This window comes from Xenia sp. Carnegie-2017, unplaced genomic scaffold (assembly GCF_021976095.1).
Source record: "Xenia sp. Carnegie-2017 unplaced genomic scaffold, XeniaSp_v1 HiC_scaffold_19, whole genome shotgun sequence".
In the NCBI taxonomy this organism is placed as follows: domain Eukaryota; kingdom Metazoa; phylum Cnidaria; class Anthozoa; order Malacalcyonacea; family Xeniidae; genus Xenia; species Xenia sp. Carnegie-2017.
In genome coordinates this window covers 6255875-6272885 of record NW_025813481.1, presented here as the reverse complement: position 1 = coordinate 6272885, position 17011 = coordinate 6255875, and the positions used below count along the sequence as shown (strand labels likewise).

The following is a 17011-nucleotide window of genomic DNA, read 5'->3' as shown; positions in this document are numbered from 1 at the left end:
TACCAAAGTAACTTAACTTTATTGAACATGTTATTGTTTTAAATAATAGAAGAATCATGACAATGAAAATGGTTTAATTTTGTGTAGAGCACCATGTCCCTCGTGGTTACGAAGTCATTGGAGCGTTTTAAAGAAAAATGTGCCAAATTATGCTGATTGTGGCTTTGACGGTAATCTTACAAAACATATGGTACACTGTCACTCAAATTCTCATAAATTCTATTGCCAATCTTTTCATTTTATTTTTCATAGAAATCGTAGATTATTTGTACCATCATCATCGACCATTCCTTATAAAAGATGGTATAAAAGTTGGCAAAAGTGCATGGCAACTTGTACAATAATCTTGAATTGATTTAAGCCCATGGAAATGGTACACTGAACAATACAGGTAGAATATATTCTTGAGTTTTTCTCTACAATTAAACTCTCATTAGTTGACATGACAGATTTTCTTTTCAAAGAAATGAGATTTGCAAGACTCACGACGGTATCATGAGAGAAAACTAGAACGTCCCTTTGCATCCGGAGTTTAAAAGGTTTATATTTGCCCAAACCTTCAAGGGTGATTTTATTTATATTCTATCGGATTATTTGATAAAAAAAATTTAAGGGTGATGATGGTCATCATCGACCATCCCTCATAAAAGATGGTAAAAAAAAGTTTGAAAAGGCCTTAAAACTCTTGTAGCTAAATAAATGAGTGAATCACGTAATGGAAGGGTTTGCTTCAGTTGTCAAGGTAACTTTTAATTACGCTACATACATTGTTTAAATAGACGGTAATTTGGTCATGTGAAGGAAATTTTGCACGTGATTTGGAATGATTCCAAGCATGTTGACGACAATAAAAGCTCTAGCGAGGACGAGGTTCCAACACAAAACAATTAATAATAACACCTAGTCTACCGAAGATATGTTCAAAAGAAATATCGCTGTATCACATATACAGTTTGGAAGCTTGTTGTCTCACTTGGTGTATATTAGTGGGAATTGTTCATGATGTTGTTGAAGATGTGTAGAAATAACTAGCAGCGTCTTTCCTTTAGGACGACAAATCTGATTTCGAAAGTGAAGAGGAAGCAATCACCACAAGAGATTTGCAAGAAGATTCAAAGTTTACTTTGCAAAGCTTATATACACAGATGGAGTGTTGTGTGAAGAGTACTCTAAGAATGTTATTGACGAGGGATAGTACAAGGACCAATGTAGCGGCTTCTCCATGAGATTGTAGAAGGATTAGTTCACGTTCATTCACTGGTAAAAATTTCTATTATTGAATGTGCAGTCTTAATTACTCAAAGCTCGAAAAATTTTCACTATTCATTACTCCCAGAAAATATGTTTGCATACAACAGGAATTTTTAAAAAAATAGAGTAGACTTATAATGCTGGCATATGAATTCGATTTCATTTTTATGCAAAGTTAACAACACAGGCTACCACTAGCTGTGTTGTTGGAAGTTGGAACGTTTGTTTTCAGTAGTTATCAATGAAAAATATTTTTGCGGGAAATATTTATTTTTGAAAATTTCTGCCTAGAAAAAGTTTTCACTATTTTTACTTACGCTTTCAACATAAGAAAAAACACACACACGCACAAAAAAAATTGAAGAAAGAACACACTATCGGCACAATTTAAATGTAACTGCCAATAGAACTTGCAATCATGTGATTTGTCTTCACTGGGAGCTAATCTAATATAATCTGATCTAATCTAATACTAATCTAATTCTTGTGGAGAACAATCTTTTGTAATTTCTTTAAATTTTCAAAGAAAGTTGTCGTAGAAACGTTTGCTTTGAACAGAAAATTTACGAACATTGATTTACATATCTCAATACTTCTAACGTATGTGTTTTAATGTACAATGTGTATGGCCTCTTAAGTATAGTCTGAATAGTAGGTATGATAAGTATAATGTTGGATGAAGTTAATGTTATTGCAGTTGAGTTGTAATGTTACGTTGTATTTAGTGTGTTGCGCTTGGCGCTAAATTTTTGCGCTTTTTATTGAGATAACCTTAACGTGCGGGTTCTCAAATACCCCCAAAATTTCTCAGGTGTAAAAGCCATTAAAGTGCGCATGCGCTGAGTTAACCTACTTATCTTGCGTGTTTTTTTCATTGAGTTCTTATAAGAATTCTTGTAAGAATTGAGGTCTTATAGAACTCAATGGTTTTTTTGTGCCTCGAGGAACTGTTTTCATGATGGAAGAGGTAACTCAGGTAAGAATTAAAAAGTATTATTATTTAAAGTGCAATCATGTCTTTAGAAGTTAAACAATCATCCTGTCCATCTTGGAGGATATTTGAATTGTAATCAATCATAACATGTTTGTAAACGTAGATCGTACAGGTTATAGTCCTGAGAAGGACTGTTGTTGTTGTTGACTGTCTTGTTGTTTCGACAACCTTAGCGGTAGTCATCTTCAGAGTCGCTAAGTTTGTCGAAACGTCAGTCAACAACAATAAAAACAGTCCTTCTCAGGACTATACCAACCTGGACGATCTACATTTACAAACATGTAACGATACTCCCGGGTTCAAACCATTTACTTTAATCAATCATAACTCTTGTCAAATTCAACCAAATTGGCGGCCATTTTATATCATGAACACCAAGCCAATATGAATTATGTGATAACTTGCGATTTCTTTTATATACGCAAAGTGTTTTATGCTTTGCCATTGGATAATATTATTGAATGCCTATTGATAGGAATTTAAGAATGAAAAGCATTCATGGACTACAAGAAAAAGAAATAAAGAAAGAGAATATAAGGAAGGTGGAAGTCGTGATTTGCTCTTAAAATGGCGTTTTACTGAAAAGGACCTAGTGGCACTTCATGAAGAAGGTAATTCATCAACAATGTTGGAAAGAAATATATGAATTCTGTATGAAATATTCTTGTGCTTTTGCATTGCTTTGAATGTTGATGTGCATTTGGCAAATGTGCAAGTACAACAAACCCTGTTCTCGAATAGCCAGAGTGAACAGCCTGATTTGTGTGTTTTGTAATATAAAGTTCAGCCAATTAGTATTTATTTGAATGTAAATAAATTACATTTGTTTGTTTTGATATCAAGTATCTCTGTATCATATAGGAATTAAAGTAAAACATGGTCGCTGGTCTAGAAGAGAGAAAAACAGACTAACAAAAAATTTGAAGAAGTACTTGAAGGTATTTTTGCTCAAATTGTTGTATGTTTAGGATGCCTATTAATATATATGTCACAATGACTAAATGAAGCAAACTGCTATATACCCAAAGCTAGATACATTTATCCTCTGAAATAAGTTTTAAAATCTTATCAACATGCTTTATTTGTAATTTTATTTTCACTTCTGATTCACTTTTACAGTTTTATACGATTGAAAGTGCAACTTTATGTTTCATAATTGTATCAAATTAGAATTACCTGTGTAACTTTTTATACATCTAAGATTTAAAACACATATGATAATTATTTATGTTGAATTAAATTAGAATAATTATGCTCGGCATATTCATTATGTAGTAATAACAAGTTTGATTTCCAATGGCTCAACTTAGGAAAGAACAAAAATTAATACCATTTTATATATATGCTTTTGATAGAAACATAATCTTGAAAATGTTGCACATTTAATATTTGCTGAAAATGGAAAAAGAGAGGGAAATGCAAAAGAGCAAACAATACATACAAACTTCTATCGTAATTTAGGTAATTAAACTGAATTTTGAAATCTTTAATTTAATAAGATTGTCTCAAATTCAATTGCTATATTTTTGTTCAGCTAAAGGAATAGATCGTCCATTATTTCATGTTTACAAAAAAGTGAGACGCATGTTTAATGAAAATAAACAAGGAAGGTTAAGTATTGTTTTTATTACTGCTTTTGAGTGATGGAAACTTGTCAGTGTATCATTCTTACTAAGAGAGATCATTCTTATTACTAACAGGTGGTCAGATAGTGAAACAGAAGAGTTGTTAAGGTGGGTACGAACAAGAAATGAATAAAAATGAATAGATGTGAATCACTGGTACAAATAAACCCAACACAAAAGAAAAGCTCTCCTAAAATAAATTATAACATGTGCTTATTAATGGAACCCAGTCAGTCTATAAAATGGCAACTGCAAGAAATTGCAGTTAGAAAATTACGAAAAGTCTAATTAATGCTGTGTGAAATTATCTGGGATTCATTAATATAGAATTTTTAGCAATGTTTGGGGAGAGGGTGCTATCTTTTCATGTTGTGTTTGTATCAAAGTTAATTTAAATTTTGTAGATTGCATCAAATTTATGGAAATAAGTGGTCAAAGATAGGAACTACTCTTGGACGCAATGCAATGTCAGTTATTTTTCGATTCATTGCAACTGAAAGAATTGCAGGTTTGTTTTGACTTTTTCTATTGACCTTGCTTCTTTTAGTCACAACTGACATGTTCTGTCTTGCTTTTAGTTGGTCATTGGTCCAAGGAGGAAATTGATCGTCTTCATGGTGCAGTAAGAGCAGTTACTGGAACCAAATTTAGCACTCAAATTTTTGGAGAAATAGACTGGAACGAGGTTTCCACATATGTCATGAGTAGGGATGCTATTCAATGTAGAAGAAAATGGTTAGTATTTGTTTGTTGGGATGTTTTATTTCTTTGCTAAATAGATTTAAAATAGATTTATTTCTGTTTGCCATAAAAAGGATTGGCGAAGCTTGTTTTCAAACATTGGATGATAAAGAAAACATAAAATGGAATAATGAGGACGATGTACGACTTATTGAAAGGCAAGTTTTGATTTCAAACAAAAGAGAAAAAAATGAAACACAAGAGATCAAAATTCTGATATTTTTCCATACACAGATTATACTCCTCTGGTGAAATAGATGAAAATTTTATCGACTGGACAGAAATGACAAAACAGTTACCAAAGTAACTTAACTTTATTTAACATGGTGTATTATAAAAAGAATTATGACAATGAAAATGGTTTTATGTTGTGTAGAGCACCATGTACCTCATGGTTACGAAGTCATTGGAGTGTTTTAAAGAAAATTGTGCCAAATTTTATGGATTGTGATTTTGATGGTAGTCTTACAAAACTTTTTGTACACTGTCACTAAAATTATCATCAAGTCTATTGCCAATCTTTTCATTTTATTTTTCATAGAAATTGTGGATTATTTGTACCATCATCATCGACCATCCCTTATAAAAGATGGTAGAAAAGTTGGAAAAAACTCATGGAGTCTTGTAGCTATTTAAATTCAATGATCTTGAATGTGTGAATCATAATAGATTATTCCAAAATTTATCATGATTTTTACTCCATAAATGTCACCCATGGGACATTTCTCGTATGTTGGTATTGAATCCCCTTGAGTGCTCTAATGTCGGTGGTATTGAATCCCCGGTGGTTTTAGCGCGCGTATAATTTCGTAAATCAACATTTTGAACACGTGTGCGTAAATGTTTGTCTGTGATGGTTGACTTCAAAATAAGGTGACATTACAGATTTTCTTTAGATGAAATGAGATTTGCTAGACTTATGACGGTATCATGAATAAAAGCAACAACGTTCCCTTGCGTCCGGAGGTTAAAAGAAATATAAGAGCGCTGTTAATATCAGCACCAAGAGGTCTTAGTGTCGAGGACATTGAACATGATTACCTTGCTGTCCTCGGAAAACCTTTGCCTTTTAAACATTTTCAATGCGAAAATGCTTTGGAATTTCTCAAAACAATGCCAGATGTCGTTTCACCTATGTGGATCAATGGAACCTTAATACTGAAAGGTGCGTTTGTTGTAATATAAAAAAATCGTTGGCGTTTTTGAAATTTTTGTTGCTGTTTTCTGAACAAGATGGCCGTTGTTATTGGGCTGTTGGCTTTACTTAATACCACTTTTTTTAAAGTTATACGAAACCAAAAGCCCTTACGGTCAATTTATTAAAGAATCCCTTCTAGTGGTATGCGTCCAGTTTGCTGTTTGGTTTAACTGACGTTTAAAATTTAGGCTTTTAAAATTAATATAAGTTGATCTCAAACCCTAAAATCATGAATTGTTCAAAGCTAGGCTCCAATACTTAAAGACTGATTATTTAAAAAATAAAGTGATGATTTTAAATTATCTTAATGGACAAATTATATTGCAAAGTTATCTGGTGGATTGATTTGCCTTAGGTATTTCAATGCTTATCATTCTGATTCAGTCAGTATTCGGGCAAGTTAAAACACTAATCAAAAATACTTGATTTAAGTTGTCTGCCAGACTGCACATTATGCTTGTTTTTTCCCAAGCATCTGGAGTCCAAAAGTTAAAAAATATAAACCCAAAAGTGCTAAGCTACCAAAATGCCTTAAATTGTGTAAATCTCTTAATTTTTGCATAACAACTCAGGAGTACTTAACTTGTCACTGACAAATCTTGAGAGTAAAATTGCCCTTCTGTGCAGTCTGGGTTATCAAAACCTGTGTTCTGTTGCAAGCATGAAAATGTAGCTTTATAGTGTAAACTTTGACAGGTGTTGCTGATGAAAGCTCCAAGCATATTGCCAAATTAGTTTCAAAACAGCGTGTTAATACGAGAAAATCTCGTCGTATCTCCAAACAACCGGTGAATACAAAACCATTGATCGTACCAAGTCAGTGTCGGAAGAACATACAAGAATTGCTATCAGTGTATCCCAATGGTGTGCTTGACACAGCTTTCCTTTCAGCTTATAATCGACACTATGGATCACAACTAGATTATTCAGGATTAGGATTTAGGTCAATGCCTGAATTTTTCAATGCCATGCAAGATATTGCTGTCATAGAGAAATATCCCCGGGGAGGATATAGAGTTTGTGCTGTTGCGAAGAAACGGATGTCAACTTCAGGTGAATATATCAACTCATTTATTGTCCTAAACTGCAGTAATTATTCTGTTGTGTTGCCCAGTTGTTTTTTCTACATACTTTGTTTTTGCTATAAAAAATGTTGAGTATGAATTGTAGTGCAGTCAGTTCTTGAATGGTGATATTGGGAAAGTTGCTACAAAAAAATATTAGCATTGGTTGTCTAAAATAGGGCAATCTTCTTCATCAACCTAGATTAACTTGAATTTCAAAACCTTTTTAAAATTTTAGTATTTTTTATTTTGTAGTAAGAACAAAAAAGTTATCACACACTTCTCATACATTAAAAGCGCCACCATCTAAAGCTCCTCCTCTTAAGACTTCACTTTCAAAAAAAGCAATTGAAGAAAAACCATCAGCATCCAAGAAAAATGTTCATACGAGTAAAAGACAACATACAGATCTGAATTCTCTGGATGATTGTAAATCACAGCCGAAAGCTAGTATTGAAAAAGCTAAAAACTTACTGGATAAGAAAAGTGGCATCAGCGACATGATGAAAGATGAAATAATTCATGTATGTAACAAATATTTTCTTCTATTTAAGATTATAGGAAAAAGAATTTGAATGTTATCAAAAAAAAGATCAAAACATCAGTAGAATTGTAATGAATAGTTCAAACTAATTTTTTATTCTTTCAAGGTTCTTACTCAAAGACCAAATGGTGTATGGACGGCTCGTTTTCCATTTGAATATAAGGTGGTGTTTTAGTAAATCTTTAAAATAGAACTCACTGCCAGTAATCTAGTTAAATTTTATTGAAATTTTTGATTTAGACATTGATTGGGAAAGATCTGAATGTTTTATCAGTTGGATATTATAGTTTGATTGAGATGGCTTCTGCTATGCCTGATATCATTAGGATTGAAAGACCATTTTCCAATGGAGATTGGTTGCTGTTTTTATCTTGGAAATGTAGAAAAGGTTCATTGCTTCTTTATATTTTTATTAAAATTATAGTTGTGTATTTCAAGATGTTTTGACTTATTTAAACCATTGATTGGATATAATTTTAGAACGTAATTTGAACAAAGTACCATTACCAGATGAAGCTGTTGGTAAAGATGTTTTGTATCAGACACCATGTTTACAAGGCAAAAACTATATTGAAGTCTATGTTACAAATATACGCACTCCAGACTGTTTTTGGATACAATTAATGGAATGTTCGTCTGCCTTGATTGATCTACAAAATGAAATTAGGTATTTACTATATTATTTTTGCTCGTGTTCATGTTTGAAGATTTTAAATGATGTTATTTATCATTGCAGTCATTTTTTGTTGTCATAATTATTCAGTGTTAACACAAGTTAATACAAGTAAAAGTCTGAAGCATTGAACATGACTTCGTTTTCCTATTTTAGAATTTTCTACTCTTCCAAAGAAAGTGCTCATTTCCTAATGGATGACAATTACATAAAACTTGGCCAGGTATTTTTTTCTTTCCCCTTGGTGACTTATTCTATACAACTGTGGTTTTTTATGTTATTATTTTCTAGGTTTGTGTTGCTAGATATCCTGTAGATGAAGAATGGTATCGAGCAATTATTACTGCTACCTTACCAAAAGGAATAATTGAAGTGTTTTATTTTGACTATGGAAACACATCACAAGTTACAAAGTCCCATGTCCGCTTTATGAAGTAGGTCTCTTTCTTTTATTTCATTAAATAACCTCATTCTAGTTAATGTGTTGTTTGTTTTTTTTTGTTTTTTTCACTAGGAAAGACTTCATTCAACTTCCATCACAAGCTATTAAATGCAGGCTGGCAAATATAAAGCCAAGAACGGTAATAGAAGGCTCACAAAAAAACCTCTTTTTCAACGGAAATGACTTTTTTTTGGAGGATTTTTTGTGGCCATGTTTTCACATGTTTTGTAAAAATTATTGATCGACGTTTTTCTTCATTGAGATATTGTCGGAGAAAGCAACATTGCGAAAAAAACAGTCCCTCTACAACATAAACAACAAAAAACTTATGTACAAAAAAAAAGTTTGTTCTATTGCAATCAGGATAGTTAAACTACATAATTCTATGGTTATTGATCTGTAACTTAAAAAGTTTCAGTTCTGTTTCATTGTTTGTATTAGTGATAAACAAAAACAAAAACAATTTTTTACACACACTAACGTTTGTCACGTTTTAAAGCATGCTAAAGTTTTTTTACAACAAATTTAAAGTTTAAGATAACAGGTCATTTCTTTCAAAACGATTTAGAGCTCATGGGATCCAGCAGCAGCCCATAAGATGAATGATCTCACTGCAGACAGGGCTCTTGTTGGTTTGGTCAGTGATAACAAGGTAATGATATATTTATTATCAGCAATGGTCACACTTTAATAAGCCCTTACTAACCGAGCTCGAGGTCTTTACGGAGAATTATCGGACCGAAGTTTTTTTGTACCGACGAGCCCGTAGGGCGAGGTTTCTACAAAAAGACAGAGGTCCGATATTTCTCGGTAAAGACCGAGCAAGCGAGGTTAATAAAAGATTTATTATATGGCATTATTTGACCTGAAACAAAGTTTGCTTTCTTTCTCGTCTTTGCTGTTTTGTACGGGTTGCCTTTCACTTTTCTAGTTATTGTCAGTAAAAAATAAATCGTTTCAAATTGTATCGTCTGGATAGTTAAACTGTTTTCCAAGTCTTTTTCCTTCGACTCTCATTTGTAAATGGTTTTTTGTTTCTTTTTTTTTTCGTTTTGCTGTTTGCTTTACGAAGTTTGTTTACATTTGACTGTAAAATTACGCGTTTTGGAGCGTGGTCGATTTATACGGAAAGTAATAAACCGGCAGAAATGTTTCTCAGCCAATGAAAGTGCGCCATGTTTCCGGAAGTGACGCTTGCGATATAATAAAAGGATATATCCTACTGAACACATTAATTTTTATTTTTTTGTTTAATTTGCCAGGATAATGTGCTGGAGATACATTTGTGTGACACTAATGGAAAAGATGATATTCACATTAATGAGAATCTTGTTTATGAAGGTTTTGCAGATTTCAAAATATGTAAGTATGTTCTTCATGTCTCCACTGACTGAATAATGCAGAGTGTTTGTCTAAAGTTTCCAAAGTTGCCTATTATTTTGGCGTTATTAAAACGTTAAAATCATTCTTTCTTGAAACATTGAAAAATTTCATATCACTGTGAAATCAGTTCTCTATTCACTATCTATAGGCACACACGTAGACGATAGTGCTATCAATCACGTTACTAAATTGTCAAGACTCTGCCACTGTACTGGGAAAAATTTTCCCTATTGTGCTATTTAATGACTTTTTTCTTTTAGCTAACACTTCACCATCGACGTTGCTGCCTGTACAAAATTCATCGGATAAAAAACCAAACACGGAAAGTATGGTTGTTCAACAGCCAATGTTTCCAGGTGAGCACACTTGTCGTCATAAAGAGTTTGTGGCATCTAACCTGCGCCTTTGCTCAAATTTTTTACATGTATGTAGATGTAGATTGTTTATGTCAATGCAGTCCTAAGAAAGAAGTAGTGATTACCGCTGGCATCTAACCTGCGCCTTTTGCTCAAATTTGTTACATGTATGTAGATGTAGATTGTTTATGTCATGCAGTCCTAAGAAAGAAGTAGTGATTACCGCTGGCATCTAACCTGCGCCTTTTGCTCAAATTTGTTACATGTATGTAGATGTAGATTGTTTATGTCATGCAGTCCTAAGAAAGAAGTAGTGATTACCGCTGGCATCTAACCTGCGCCTTTTGCTCAAATTTGTTACATGTATGTAGATGTAGATTGTTTATGTCATGCAGTCCTAAGAAAGAAGTAATGATTACCGCAAAGTATGTTGAAACGTCGTCTGCCAACACCAAAATAAACAGTCCTTCTTTAAAACTGCACTAACGATCTATATTTACAAACATGTAACGATACTTTCGAATTCAAACTATTTATTCAAAGTTATTATTCTGTTATTTTATTTAGAATATTCGTCGGATATGTTCGCTGGATCATTGTAAGACCATTTTTCATGTGTTTTTTTTTTCCATCCACAGTTGAAACTAATCTTTATTTCATTTCCAATCGTCTTATTTAAGATATAATGCGAATGAGGCTGGATTCCTTAATACATTGCTGGGTAATCCTGACGTGCATCAAGTAAATCCAAATATCAAAGAGGTCAATGTCGTACATGGTATGTTGAATATCTCATGAATACGAAAAATTCAAGTCTTGCAAAGTTAATTGTTTATACTGATGAATGTCAAATTTTTGTTGTTTGTTCGTAGATGAGAAACCAAGCGAGGAAGATCTTCTGTTTCAACACGAAGTTAATGAAGAGCTGTCTAATATGACCAACACTGTCGTCAAGAGGTACTTTTATTGATGTTTTTTATTCCTTGATTATATTATTATGCTTATTATAGGGGTAAGATTTAACATTTAATGTAAACAAATATTAAATTTCAAGATTAAATCTTCCCAATGGTAATGTTATCCATGTCATAAAGTACGATGATAAAGCTTGTGTAGAGCGCTCAGAAATATCAGCTTTGTTTTGGAAAAAAGATTGTTTACGATCTAAGGTAAAGAGTTTGATTTCGCGTCCATTGACGTGTTATTGTGTTCTTAAAGAAACTTTTGCATCATCTTAGTTGCGAGAAGTAAAGAGAGTTTTTAAAAAAGAACTTGTCTCTAGGGAAGACAATGAAGAGATGTTTAATGAATTAGCAAGGTAGATAAAATAAATTTTGTGCTATCAAGAATTTAGAGCGTCAAATTTTGTCGAAAAAAACTGCCTCGTTATCTCTCTATTTGTTCTTTCTTCTCTTTCAATTAGCTTTGATATGATCTTTTCACATAATCCATTATAATATCTGTGTTTTACATTTATTAATGTCTTAAGATAATCTCTGTGTTTAGCTTTTTAATATGATTTTGTGACAATCCATGATTTAGCTGTAATATGATACTTTATAATCTTTATTTTTTGCTTTCATTCAGACTCGAAGTTGGTGATTTTGGTATAGGTGAAGATGTTAAGGAATACGCTACACTTTATCATTTTTCTGCGTATGTTTTAATATATATATATTTTTATGAAACCCAAAAATACGATAAAGAAGACCTACTCATAACTTGAATAATTATCTTGTAGTTTTCTTGAAATTCTTCAACTCTTTCGCCATCCATCATCAGAGCTTATTGATTATATCAAGAAGGAGATCTCGATTTATGAACAAAATTCTGAAGATTATTGGCCACTCTCGGTAAAAATTTTGTCTTCTTTTTTTAACATATTTTAAACTACATAAAATTGTACCTAAAGTATTTTTATTCCCTCGGTAAATGTCAAGCATGCTGTCTGAATCCAGTCTTCAATTACTAGCCAATCCTTTAACGTGGCATCAAGCTTCATCCTAATCGCCTTATGAAACTCAAACTATGAGTCAAGCTGTTTGAATTTAATTATTTTTTTATTATGAACAGAAAAATGAATCTGGTACGGAAGATTCATTTCAGGTACAGTACAATTCTCCTTCTACGTACTACATACAAACACTTGTTTCTAAAATTTCCGCTTTCTTTATAGAGCGATGACGGTGATGAACTTGATTTAGATCAACTTCTGCTTATTAAACAAGCGTTGCAATTTACTAGGTATGGTTTTTATTTTCATTTATTTTAACTTTAGGACTACATCTTTAAAAGCAATTATTGAATTTATACATATTTATATAAACATTTTGTCGCTTCTTCACGTGTACACCATTTTACCCTAGTTTAATATGTACATTTACGTGTTTATATAATAGCGGAAAGATGGACAACAATAATAGAGAGGGGGGGGGTGTACCTCTAGTTGGTAAATGTGCATGTCGATTATGAAATCTTGTTTTAAGGAAACGTATTCTACGATCTATGACTTCTGGTGGAAATTGTGCGATAGGAAAAAATATCGTTGACGAAGCTGAAGACGTCGAGTGTCGTCTGGAACACATTCAAAGACTTATTCGTGAATTTGAAGCTAAAGAAGTTGCTAAAAAAGAGAATGCTAATGATCAGGTACATAATGATACTGGTGACGAGAAGGTAAGCTGTAACATTACTGTGGTTATTTTTGTGAGTTGAGCGGGGGAGGTGTTAAAACGTTTTGTGTGTATAGTGAAGTGTATTTGTGGTCAGCAAGTCCGTTTATGACATCGTACGAACGAACATGTGTTTTTGTCTTAATATTGAGAAATTCGGCATGATTTATATCATAATCAAAAACTTTGCCCTTTGCTTGCAAAATTCGTCCAGGTTTCAAACCTATCAGTAAGTGGCGCAAATATTTTGGTTTTTATATGACCAATACAACAAGATCTTTTAAACGTTTATGAAATCACGCAAAACGGCGGTTATTTTTTTGGAATACAGTTTCATACCTCTGTTGTCACTCTGTTTACCTAAGGCCCTGATTTTGTCCGTGGAAGAGAGACCTTTTAAACCTGTGGAGGAGAAGGTAGAGAGACCACCTAAACCTGTGGGAGTTACTTTCCCTGAAGTTCGAATGCCAGAAAACGTCACCAAAACCTCTTGCGATCAATTTTTCAACCTTTCCAACGTATCCTCATCTGTTCCTAATTATCATGAAGTAACAACCCCTTCAACCTCACCCCAGTTTTCCACCATGAACTCTCAATCTGTTCAGCCAATGCAAGAAGTGCCTAATGTACGAAACGATTTGTCGACGTTAAATTGTCGTCCTGAAATATTTCAAGATCCACCGTTGATCAAATCATCCCCTCTTCACATTGAAACGCAATTTTCAAATCATGAAAAAAGAGATACGACTACATCTTTTTCTACTTTTGGAGCTAGTTCCTCTTCTTTAACAACAACTGCGTCAGATAATTGTGATAATATCTGTACAACAGCAACTGTTACAACTGCCTCAATGCCTACATTACCTATAACTAAAGCCAATGTGATGGAGAAGTGTAATGCGGTTAATGTGGCAAATCATCATCAATCTCTCCGAGCAAATAACCGATCCATTGATAAAAATAATATGAAAGGTATTGAGAAGACACTGAAGGAAATTTCGCTGACCAGTGGTGTGTCGAAACAGAGTAAGTCTTCCCTTGGTGCTCAAAAGAAAAAAAGCACTTTGTCATCGTTGTCAACATCGTCAAATTATTTATTAAACAATAACCGTGGTCAGCAGTTGGGTGGTTTCGTTAATCATTTAAATTCATTTAATCCATTTGGTTTTGATAACACCGGAGCACCTCGCGATTTGTCATTTCCAAGATACATCAATCCCTTGTTTTCAACCTCGCCTTTTCCTGATTTTTTGCGCTTCAATGCACCAGTAACCGCTCCTAACTTTGTCAACCCTTCACAATTGTTCCTTCGTTATGGTTCTCCATTTCCCAATGGTCATTCAGGATGGAACCAGAGATGACTTTGAATTTGAAGTCAGTTATTTGTCCACCACCCCACCCCCCGTGATGACTTTGAATTGTAGAGTGTTTGTTAAAAAGTTTTTACATTTCGTCAAATGGTGTTATTGAAAAGTTGCATGTTGATCAAGAAAAGCCATGCTTTACAAATGTGCGTTTGTTGAAAGCATATTGATGACTCACTAGTGTGCACACGTCAAACTTCATTTATATTTGTGTATATTAAAGTTTTCATTCATAAAGTATATTTGACAGAGGCGCAATATACATATGATTCAATTTTTATAGATTTATGTAAATTATGATGAAGAATAAATTTCATAGAACAAAGGTAAAATCATTTGTGTTGTTTTTAATGCATAATGTCAACATATTTCACTTTTCGTTCTAAAAATTTCTTTCATGTTGCGGGTTTTTTCTCTTAGCCCTGTGTTATTTTCTGGGACAGTTTTAAGTGGAATGCTTTAGTATTTCTTCATTGTAGTTTGTAAATTTCCATGGCTACTTAGCAAGTTGATTTACGACTCCAGTCAGTGCATGCATGAAATTAAAATGTCATTTTTCCAAGTCCAAAAAGAGAAACAGGTCAAACAGGATATTGTAAATTGGTAGCTTTGTTGCTATCTACTGATATTAACTCCGACTGACGATAAGTATTCATGGCGGTCACGTGACTGGTATCATCTGAATTATATATATACCGAAGTTTTCATAGCTTCATTATTAAATGCACCTGCTGATGATAAATTTTTATAAAACGACGATGCATCATCAAAATTAACGTGTTGTTACGACATACACCAAAGAAAATATTAAGTCATTTTCTTATAAGTGGCTCAATGTATTTTTAAACAAGACGGGTGGAGAAGATATTTTTGAAAACAGAAAACTGTCGGCGGTAAGTGTTATTTTGATGAATCCTGTGTGCCTAGCTGTCACGTTGGCGAATTCAATTTTGCGCTTGTTTTGTGTATAAATTTTGTTTACTCCTAATTGGGCTACATTTATGCACTTTATTCTTTGGTACCTAGAAGCTTCAATCTTGCACAAGAAAGAAACTCCTTCAATACAATCTTGATAAATTTTATTCCAAAATTAATCATATTCTAGGATATATATCTTATATTCCATGTTACTGTTATTTATTTGTCTTTTTTGCATTCTAACAAGCAAGTTTCTCGCGTTTATTTCTACTACATTTAAATACATTTATGTTCATAATGTAGCTAATCTACTTGTGAAAGGGCTTACAATGTAGCTAGTAAAGTTTGTCATTCCTGTTAAATGAAACTAATGATTTTACAGAGGAAATCGTCTGGAAATATTGTTGAGTTTTGTAGGAATATATATGAGTAATGGACAACTAAATTGTTGAACGTGTACAGTACGCCCAGGATTGAAAGTTTCCAATCTTTGAGTTAATTTATCTTCCATTCATTTAGATACACGCTCCCTAATCCTGTTTTCATCCTAAGCAAATTTCATTATCGATGCCTCGATATAAGTTGGTCTCTGAACGTCCACGATCCGCAAAATTTCGACGAAGGCCATCCTTTGCCGTTGATGTTGTTGCCAAAACAAATTCTAAGCGAAGTGAAATTGAACAACCAGATAAATGCTGGAGTAAAACTCAAAAAACGAACAACGGGCTGGAGTTATTGGAAAATGCAAACTCTGGGGATATAAAGAATAAATTAGATTTAAAACAGACCGACAATCCATCTGTCGGTAATTCAAGCTTATTGTTTAAGGCAAACACCGCGAATTATGGAAATTTTTATCAAAGAGTCGGGGAACCCACTAAATGTCTACGGGTTTTGCCGAAACTGCAGACAGATGGCGCTGATGGTGAGATATCAGCTACTAAGGCGCATGATTTGTCTTTATTTTTAGATAATAAGAGAAAGGATGGTAAAAGTTTTCAGCTGGGTAAAAAATATTCTGTCCTGCCGAACATTAACACGTGATAATCACGATAACGTCAACATACGAGGGAAATGCATTTGGCTCATGTAAAGTTCTATATGTTTGAAACATTGCCTTAGTTCAAACCTGGACAAATTATTTTGAATGATAAAGCAAAATGACTGTTTGAATGAACATTTTACTCAATGAACACCCTGTTGAAAATCAAAAGTAAAGTCGGAAAATTTGATTGTGGATTAATACCGTTGCATCTTGAAAAAGATAGTTGAGCCTACGAAGTATACATTTCAATAGAATATGAAAGACATGTATGATAGTTGAACATGAGCTACATTGAAAAAAGGTACAAAGAAATATCCTTCGTGTGTTGATAACTTTACATTTCAATGCGAGGAAAAGTGTTTGTTGTGTTTCCTCCCGCTGTGATTTTAATTGCAATCTGATACATAACGTGGTAGATTTACATTTGTCAACAGAAGAAGAAATCCAAGAGATCTGTCGGTTGTTCTAATATTCTTTAACGCTGAAGTTTGTTTGTTGAAAAAGCCTATTTCATTATTAATATGCCTTGGTGTCCGCCCGAGTTAAGAAAGTTGAAAGTCCGTAGAGTTCATGTAGACGAAGCATTTCTCACTGATGTATATTCAAAATTAATCGGTGCAGATTTTTCTGGTGTTTATATGGGCGTCTATAAAGTTCCAAAAGCTCATAAATTAGACGAAAGAGAAGTGAACCGAGAAATTATAGAAGTAGCTGATGAGAAAATGGCCGATATCTTGAAAA

The 17011-nt window shown here is 33.2% G+C and overlaps 2 protein-coding genes across 3 annotated transcripts; both read left to right on the top strand.

The window, feature by feature from the left end:
* The first annotated feature begins 93 nt into the window (after nt 1-93).
* Nucleotides 94-5296, top strand: LOC124438848 (cyclin-D-binding Myb-like transcription factor 1). 2 transcript variants are annotated; one of them, XM_046989061.1, is made up of 16 exons: nt 94-170; nt 253-391; nt 465-539; nt 1050-1260; nt 2131-2227; nt 2721-2856; nt 3107-3183; nt 3601-3706; nt 3780-3855; nt 3946-3978; nt 4275-4378; nt 4449-4605; nt 4686-4769; nt 4846-4914; nt 4988-5070; nt 5153-5296. In XM_046989061.1, exons 5-16 carry the CDS (start codon nt 2207-2209, stop codon nt 5245-5247), a joined length of 1041 nt encoding a protein of 346 aa, XP_046845017.1. In that variant the 5' UTR covers nt 94-170; nt 253-391; nt 465-539; nt 1050-1260; nt 2131-2206; the 3' UTR covers nt 5248-5296. The 2 variants fall into 2 exon arrangements, with proteins under 2 accessions (XP_046845017.1, XP_046845018.1); XM_046989062.1 differs by having other exon boundaries at nt 1050-2227.
* Nucleotides 5297-5308: 12 nt separating this feature from the next.
* On the top strand, nt 5309-14639 carry LOC124438844. The gene is made up of 23 exons (XM_046989055.1): nt 5309-5776; nt 6506-6862; nt 7129-7397; nt 7524-7580; nt 7658-7805; nt 7898-8084; nt 8247-8313; nt 8382-8524; nt 8605-8671; nt 9101-9184; nt 9795-9894; nt 10176-10271; nt 10839-10869; nt 10952-11049; nt 11144-11228; nt 11326-11440; nt 11510-11589; nt 11859-11927; nt 12013-12124; nt 12345-12377; nt 12448-12515; nt 12758-12947; nt 13309-14639. Exons 1-23 carry the CDS (start codon nt 5542-5544, stop codon nt 14302-14304), a joined length of 3687 nt encoding a protein of 1228 aa, XP_046845011.1. The 5' UTR covers nt 5309-5541; the 3' UTR covers nt 14305-14639.
* Nucleotides 14640-17011: the final 2372 nt, after the last annotated feature.